Genomic DNA, 8,536 nt, shown 5'->3' on the forward strand with positions numbered 1-8,536 from the left:
TTCCTTGCCGGCTGTCGTCTGCCTCTTTTTATTTTTTTAAGGAAAAAGAAATGAAATTACTCAAGATGATTGTGACCTCGGTGACCTGATTCTAATTCCAGGCTGCTTTTCTCTTTTTCGCGAAGCTATGGCTATTTATTGTGTACGGAGGTCTGCATCCGTGGGTGGGTGCGGGGTGTAATACACCCTTTTTTTCTGGGATCCGCAGTAACTCGGCAGCTGGTCATTTTTTCTGGCAGCCTGCGTGCGTGGGGTTGGGGGGTGGGGAAGGAGCTTACCATTAGCTCTGCAAAAATGGAGGAGAACAATGAGCGAGTTAACCGGGTGCTCTTCATGGAAAACAAGATCTGTAGGCGTGTCACCTGAATACTTTCCCTCTATTTTTATTTTACTCTTTTTCTGGCCTGTCTTTTCGATGTAGTCTTGCTCTGTTCTTTTCTTTTGCATGAGAGAAAAATTATACTTCTCGGTCTTCCTGCCCTCCCGTTTAATCATCCTGTGGAAAAAACGTCGCTTGGAAAACAAGGTCATCTAGCTAAACTTTGCTTCCTCATCCTTAGCTCCCTTTGGAGTGCCTGTAGAAAACTTCTAGCTTTATAATTACTAATAATAATTCGGGAAATGACAAATCAAATTAATTGTGGTGTTTTTTTAGTTCCAATTTAAGAAACGTTTTGCAAATGTTCTTTCTTTCTATCCCCACTGGAGAGGTCCGTCCTAGATTTACTGCCCAGGGGTACTGCATGCAAGACAACTTGGAGTCCCCCATAAACCTAAAGGCAGGGGGGCACAGTTACACCACATGTTCTCCCTGCAGGCTAACACCATTTTTTATCTTGGGGGTGGCTCTCAGCTGGATGTACAAAAGTTTTTGGAAGTTCATATTTGGGTGCGTTTGTCCTACCTGTTTTTGGGACGCCTGGCATAGCACAGCAGGTGGAGCACACAGGGGGTCAGTGGTAAAGCATGTGTGGTTCTGTGTTTTAAGATGAGGACCACAGAGAGCTCCGCAGGTCAGGGGCGAGACAAGCTGTAAACTGAGGATTAGCACAGCAGATTGTACAGCAGATCATGATAGATGTGTCTAGAAGAGCCGTGTGGGGAGCCAGGGACAGACCTGGTCTGGCAAGAGGTAAAAGAGGTCAAGGTAGAGGTGCATCAGGAGATCTTTATGGAGAAAGACAGGACCAAAATAACAAGGTGTGCTGTATTTAAGGATAAATGAGAATGATGCATGGCAAGGCCCAGAAGTGAATGGTCAGGGGTAGCCTGTTGTCAGAGCTGCATATGGAGCAAGTGAATGCAGCAGACAGCTGTTCTTTACATCACTTCTGTCTCTGCCCTTCCCGACAGCAGGATCCTTGAAGATGACGTCCATTTGGCTGCCTACTCTGCAGTGCCCTGGTACATCTCAGCATTTTGCTGAGATTATACTGTTGGCACAGTCCCACATTGCCACAGTCACCACCCAGCAACAACAGACATATAGATAATTTGTGTCTGCCCTTTGGTTTTTCTTTGTAGGTTTGTTTGTGTATGCGAAGGGTTTAGTGCTTCAGAAGAGGTACCTGGGTTACCGGGCAAACTGACTGTAGCCGATAGGTTAGCAGAGCACCTCCATTCCTTCCCTGCCTCTTTGCAGTCAGGTCTCTCTTAAGCTCAGTGATGATCTGATTTAAATCCTTCCTAGGGGTTTAGAAACCCCAACGCTTGCACCTCTTCCTCCTAGGCATGACTTCTTTTTCTTTATTATCTAATGACCAAGCTACAAGCTGCCCTTTTGAGTCAGGGTGGTCACATCAGTGCTGCTAGCTAGTAGTTCTGCTTGTCAGTAGTTTTTTTAATTGGAGGCAAGAACTAAAGGTTTTGCAGTTTATTGTGTTAGATGTTGACTTGTTGGATGTGTGGGTAAAAAAATGTGCGAAGTGCTGTTGCTGTTCAGCCTGCACCCGTTCAGTGACGTTGTGGAACTGTCCTTCCTTCACAGCATGTACCAACTGCATCTTGTATGGAAATGCATGTCCTACCACAAACTGTCTTAAAGAGCTTGAATGCCTTATACCAATTGAAGTGCTTGAAGTTCTTGAAGTAGCAGAGATGACCATGTTTCTATTTTAAAAACAAACTTAGAATTTTCAGGGCTGTGTTGGCAGCATCCACGTGGAACACAATGAAAAGATGTCCAAACTAGTATATCTGCTGTGTGACATGCTTTGCAGATAGTCACTTAGTCTAGAAGGAGTCAAGTTGAGTTAGCATGGCACTTTGTCCAGGCTAAATACACCAAGCTCATCATCATAACTTTTTTTCTCTGGCATAGTGTCTCACTGATGTGACAATACCATTCTGCTTCCGAAGAAGGCTTAGTCTACAGCAGTTCAGCCTTTTCTGTTACACAACAGTTACAGTTGCTGATTTGGGTTGCCAAAGAGCTATGGGAGCATGGAGCCCTTAGAAATTAGTCCCACAGTGTCTCAGATGGAGTATTTACAAGTATAGGGTCTAATGGAATTTAAAAAGTTGAGGAGGTTCAGAAGATCCAGCTTCTTGTTTAGATGGTCAAAATGGTGCCTGCAGAACAGCAAACCACATAGATTGAATCATGTAATATATCTCTTACCTGTTCAAAAATACATGTTAAAAAAAAAAAAAAACAAAAAAACCCCACTCAAAACAGAACAAAAAACCTGCATGCATTTTTTTTCTGCACAAACCCAATAGTTCCATGGAAACGTACCTCCAACCTTCAGAAAGATTTCCAAGGCTTTTCATGGAAGGAGCTCAGGACACTTTGGAATACTTCCTGCTTCTGTGGTAAACATTTTGCCTAGCTCTGGTAACAAAAAATTTCCTGTAGCAGAAGATCTCTCTGTCTGTTTGACCTTAAGGCTGCTGCACTTCATATTTTTCTGTTGTAATGACATTAGAATATAATGAGGATTAGTATTTTGTGTCAGAAGTCTCTGTGGGTCCAGTTGTCCAGGTGGTAGCCTGTTTTTTAACTATTAGATATTTATATGAATAAGGAAATGACTGTAACTATATGAAGTAGGGAAAATAACCTTAAAGGACATTAATTTCAGAGTAGAAGACAACTACTGAAGAATTGAGGATTAAAAAAAAGAATACCTCCCCCGGTCAGTTGTAGTTTCTCTTTAATTCTTTGCTTCATTCTAGAGCACTTGGTATTGGTGAATGTAGAAATTGGGATGTGGGACTACTGGGACTAGTGCTTATTTTGTGCCAGGCAGTTTGGAACTGTAACCTGGAAACAGTTCAACTTACTTGTGATACTTCTTGTGTTCATGCATTAGCCTCCTGGCAGCTTCCTCATACAAAATTAACCTGCATTGGGACCATCAAGGTGACCTGATTTTTTTTTTTTTTTCCCCCCCTCTGCTATTATGGTTTCTTTTTATGTCTGTTCCAGTCTCCATTTTTCACTCACTGTGCTTACTGCTGCAGTCTTGGGCTCCCAGCACAGCTATTGCCAGTGATTTTGAGTTGTCTTCTCACCTATCTGTTCTTTATTATTATGTATTTCTTATAGATTAAATATATTTCTAAAGGCCTGTAGCACCATCTCACTCAAAGAGTAATATCCTTTTCCACTGATGCTTTTTGGTCCATTTTGTTTTATGATACTCATCAGTTGTTTCTTGCTTTCTCTCACTTTCTCTCTCCAGGTAATTGTGGAAAAAGCACCAAAAGCCAGAGTACCCGACTTAGACAAAAGGAAGTACCTTGTGCCTTCTGACCTCACAGGTAACAAAGTCTACCTCCTTTCTTCCTGATTTTCAGTGAGAAGGTCTCAGAAGTACTTTTTACTCTATGATCAGCACCAAGAAGATATCCATGCAGGCTCAACATCTTATCATTACCCCAGTTTACCTGGCTGTTCTTGTTATATTTATGTACCTTACAGCCCGGATTACAACATGCAGAATTCTCTAAGATCATCTGAGATCTGAAACGTGACATTCTCTGAGGCCTCCCGCTGACTTAGCTAATATGCATGTGTCACTGCTGACTTCCAGCCATGATGAAAATGACTGAATTGTGTATCATAGGCAGTAGCATAATCATCAGTCAATGATGACCTAGCTGCAGAGTTGCCAGAGGCTGTATCCTTGTTGCAGGAAGAGACAAGTGCCTGAAATAGTCCCATTGTTTTCCACCCCTGCAGTTCGAGTCATGGCTACAAAGTTCCTTTTCTGAATGGTCATGGCCATTTTGTGTGTGATTACGTTTGTTTTCATTTGAGAACATGAATGAGTTAAAGAAACAGCACTTTTTTTTTCTTGCATTATATAATGGATTGCAGAATACTTTCTTGTGCAACATTGCTCAAGCAAATAGTAAGGAATTTGTTTTCAGGAATGGTATGACCATTTACGCTGAGGCTAAACTCTCTAAGGTGTCTTTAATCTATAGAATTTTAAATCCCCACAGTAAGAGCATTACATGCCATAGTAGGTGGAGTGTGGATTTAGAGGGCACATAGCCTGAGATATGTACCTGAGAAATGCCAACTCCAAGTGGATTGGCTAGTAATGTGGTTACAGTCATGAAGTTACTACTTTTTTCCCCCCATTGTTCATTTTTCACTACTTTTTACATACAGCATATGACTTGAACCACCAAAAGAACACAACCATGGTTAGGGTAAAAAGAAAAAAGTTTCTTTCTGCATCTAAGGTGTTCTTCTCTGTTCCTCTTCAGTTGGCCAATTCTACTTCTTAATCCGAAAGCGGATCCACCTGAGGCCAGAGGATGCCCTGTTCTTCTTTGTCAATAATACCATCCCTCCCACCAGTGCTACCATGGGCCAGCTGTATGAGGTAAGCCTGGCCCATCTCTTTCTCCTGTTGTTGGAGTGTCCAGGAGAATGGATATCCTCACTGAAGGGTAACTGAAGTTGACGAACTCAACTGGCAGTGGGTGCAGCTTGGTCACAGATGCCTGAACACAGACCCCCTTGGCCTGGGCTGTCTGTTTAGGGAAGTTCCATCCTGCAGTTATAAAGAGGAGCCTGGGGAGCCTCATCATTTTAATTGACTGTGTGCTAGTTGAAACGATTGTCCTATCAGGTGGTGAACAGTTGCCCCAGCAGTGATATGTTTGTCCTACTGCTCTAACAAAGTATTGAAGTAAACCACTTTATTATTTATATTTCAGAAGAAAGATTGCGTCTGAGGCAGGGGGCGGAACATACACGCTAGCTTTCCTGTTTATACAAAAGAGGTTTCCTTTTAGCCGGTAAAAGAACACAGTATCATTGGGCAACCAACTGTCTATAAATACATTGTCAAGGAACAGTTATTCTTTGTTCAGAATTACTTTTTCATAGCTTGTGCTGTGTATGTGAAGACCTTGTAGGACCCTGTGAACATTGCAGGCCTGCATTTCTGCTTAGCAGTGTTACTTGATTGACCTTAAAGGCATATTCTGTGCCCTTCAGAGGATTGTTCTTCAATTATACAGCCATTGTATCATGGCTGGTTTGCAGCCTGGATTGATTTCTCCTTCTGCTGTGTTAGTGTGTTTTAATAGGAGAGTTCCAGTATGGTCCTGTGAGCCTTATTTGACCTATCACTTTTTGACAATAACTAAACAATTGTGTTTATGTGTATGTGGACTGATGAAGATAATACAAGTTTAACACACACGGGGAGTTTTCCAAATCTGGATATGTAGGAGGAAGGTATGTCTAGCTGTCCAGAGCTGAGATCAGGACTCTGGTGCTGGTGCTCTGTGGACTTTTTGTGTCAGTGTAATCACTTAACATCTCAGCTTTACTGCCCATATGTAAAATAGGACTAGAAATATAGCCACTTGTCAAAGTGTCCTGAAAAACAAGAAATATAACAACGTTTATCAAATACTGAAGTATCTAGAGGTGATTTTTGACTTGTTAAAGCCTTCCAAGTCTTTCTTCTCAATTTTAAAGGCCATACCAGCACTGAGATTCTGCTGCACAGCTTGTGACAGTCCAAGCTGTTTCTGTTGCATGTTTGCAGCACACTGTGTCTGTGGCTTTTCGAGTAAATTCACTGTGTCCAGAAATGTGGCATGCATGAATTTAGAGACAGAGCTGGGGCCAGAGAGAGGGAGTTGCTATATACACACTCTTTGGTATGAGGAAGTGGAAAACTTCGATGTAGAGAGGGAGAGATGGTGAAAGAGAGGTTATGCCCTCTGGTTGTTACAATGATCTCTTGATTGAGCTTTTTCACATGGAGTGAGTTAGAGTTTTGCTTTGTTACTTTTCCCTTTCTCCCCTTGCAGGATAACCACGAGGAGGACTATTTTCTCTATGTGGCCTACAGCGATGAGAGCGTCTATGGCAAGTGAGCACCAGCCCCCCAGGCATGCAGGCGAGATGGACTGATGGAATGGATTTTGGGGAGGGGGGGGGTGTTGGAGAGGAGGAAGAAAGATGCCTGAGAAGAGGGGAAGAGAACTGGAAGTGAACCACATGCACAATGCCATCACCTTCCATGCATTAATTATAACCATTATTTTTTAAATTGAGGGGAGGGAGGGTAAGGGGACAGTGTATGAAAGGGTGAACTGAAAGGCTAAATGAGGGGTTCTGTGCTGAGGGATGGGGAGACTTCACTGTTCATAGTTCTTCTCTTGCCACAGCTGGAAGTAGTTAGCCAGTACTGGAGGCTGCTAGACAAGCCAGTGGGGTGGCTGGGGAGGGACAGGGCGGGGGGGGGCGGCGGATACAGAAGCCAGTGTGGTGGCTGGAGAGTGACTGGGCAGGATGGCCATTTGTGTGTAAGCCTTTCATTGGATGAAGAAGGCATGCCATGTACTGTACACTGACCTTGTCACACCTTGCCCATGGCAATACATGGCGACACAATACTTCACTCTGCCCACGCAAGGCTGTCCTGCGCTGACAGTCCTCACTCCAGCTGCTACCTGTGAAGTGTTCTAAGAGTATTACGTTTCCGGTCACTTCCGTCAGTATTAGAAGGGCTAACTCTGAGGGCTGGGATCTCCTCAGTTGTGAGACATAAGGTTGGGGACAAGAAAAAAGGAACTTTTTTTTTTCCTTTGTTGCTTTAATTGCAAGTGCTGGACAGAAAAATTTGAGACAACCCGTTTGTTCTTTTCAGTGAAGCCATCTGATAAACTCATTAGCATAGGGCTAGAAAGGACCTCAAGAGAATGACTAGCCTACACTCCAACTCTGAGACAGGACTGAGTATACCAAACATGTCCACCATGGCTGCTCATCTAATTTATTCTTAGTGAACTTCACTGAGGTGGATCTTGGAGGCTGCTGAGATAGTCGGTTCCAGTTCTTAACTAGCCTGCAAGTGAGAGAGCTTTTCTTGCTACCTAACTTTAGTATCCCTTGCTGTGCATTAAGGCAACTAACTACTAATGGTCGTCTTATTGGTGAATACAGAAAATTATCTATCAGTGTTGTCCTTGTACCAGTCTTCTGCAGATTTGAACATGGCAGAAGTCCTGTGGGTTCAGCCTTCCCTTCCATGTCTCATCCCTGTACAGCTCTTGCACCACATGCACAAGCGGAAGAAATCAGTCTCTCCCACATGTCTTTTGCTGGCTTTTTGTGATTGGACAACAGTGCCACTCTTTGCCACAAGAGAGGTGCTTTTAGATTTGAAGGGGAAGGGGAATAGATTCTCTGTAGGGTTTTTTTTAAGTTATTTTATTTTAAGCCAGTGTTGTTCTTAGAAAGGTGCCAGATAGATGCTGTCCCGTGCAGGCCTTATGCTGTCATGCCAAAGCAGTTTCTTCCCAGTGGCACAAACAGCAGATTTTTCCCATAACTGTCGTAACTGATGAAGGGTTGGGGTTTGGGGAGTGAGCTGACTTTCAGGAAAATTCTGCGGTTTTATCTAAAAATGAGAGAACTGGACCTGAATTACTGTAAACATTCCTACATTTGAGAGAGGGACCAAGAGGGAGGAAAAGACAAGAAGGATGAAGAAGACAGGCAGATCCCAAAATAAGTTGAAGGTGTTTGCTGTATTTACATGAAGTTAGATCCCAGTTGTCTGCACTCCTCAGGAATGAGAAATTGAGATGAGCGCTCCTCTGATTGTGGGAGACAGGAAATCAGGTTTCTCGACTGTTGTTCCACAGAAGTACATGAGGCAGAAGAGCAGTCAGGGAATGTGAAGTGGGAGTCACTGGCAGAACTGTGTGAAGGTCAAGGATGCAGTGTAGTGGGGCAGGAGGGTCACTGCCCATGTGGTATGGGAAGTAGACATGAATGGGAGAGAAGGGAAGGTATGCAAAGGATCTAGACAGAGGAGTCCTAATGGGCAGACAGAAAATGGAGGAACAAAGGATGAAATGAGTGGGTTAGTATTGCCCAGTTTTTCATTCTGAACTTCAGGTTTGCTGTTCCATCATGTGCTCATCTGGAATAAATGTGTTTGGATGAGTTGTACCTACTGACAACTTAGATAACTTCAGTTTCTGCCTGCAGTGCTCAGTCCTCTCTTTTTGGCCCACTCTCCTCCAATTATGAGGCTCTTTTCACATC

General features: G+C 43.3%; 1 protein-coding gene across 1 annotated transcript; it reads left to right on the forward strand.

Moving 5' to 3' along the window:
- Nucleotides 1–3,686: 3,686 nt before the first annotated feature.
- LOC104619125 (gamma-aminobutyric acid receptor-associated protein-like 1) lies at nt 3,687–6,354 on the forward strand (the record flags this gene model as incomplete). The annotated part of the gene is made up of 3 exons (XM_010284902.1): nt 3,687–3,765; nt 4,723–4,841; nt 6,289–6,354. Coding segments are annotated over 3 exons (264 nt in total), but the record flags the coding sequence as incomplete, so codon positions are not given.
- Between the last annotated feature and the right edge of the window lie 2,182 nt (nt 6,355–8,536).

This window comes from Phaethon lepturus, unplaced genomic scaffold, assembly GCF_000687285.1.
Source record: "Phaethon lepturus isolate BGI_N335 unplaced genomic scaffold, ASM68728v1 scaffold32360, whole genome shotgun sequence".
NCBI classification, from domain to species: Eukaryota; Metazoa; Chordata; class Aves; order Phaethontiformes; family Phaethontidae; genus Phaethon; species Phaethon lepturus.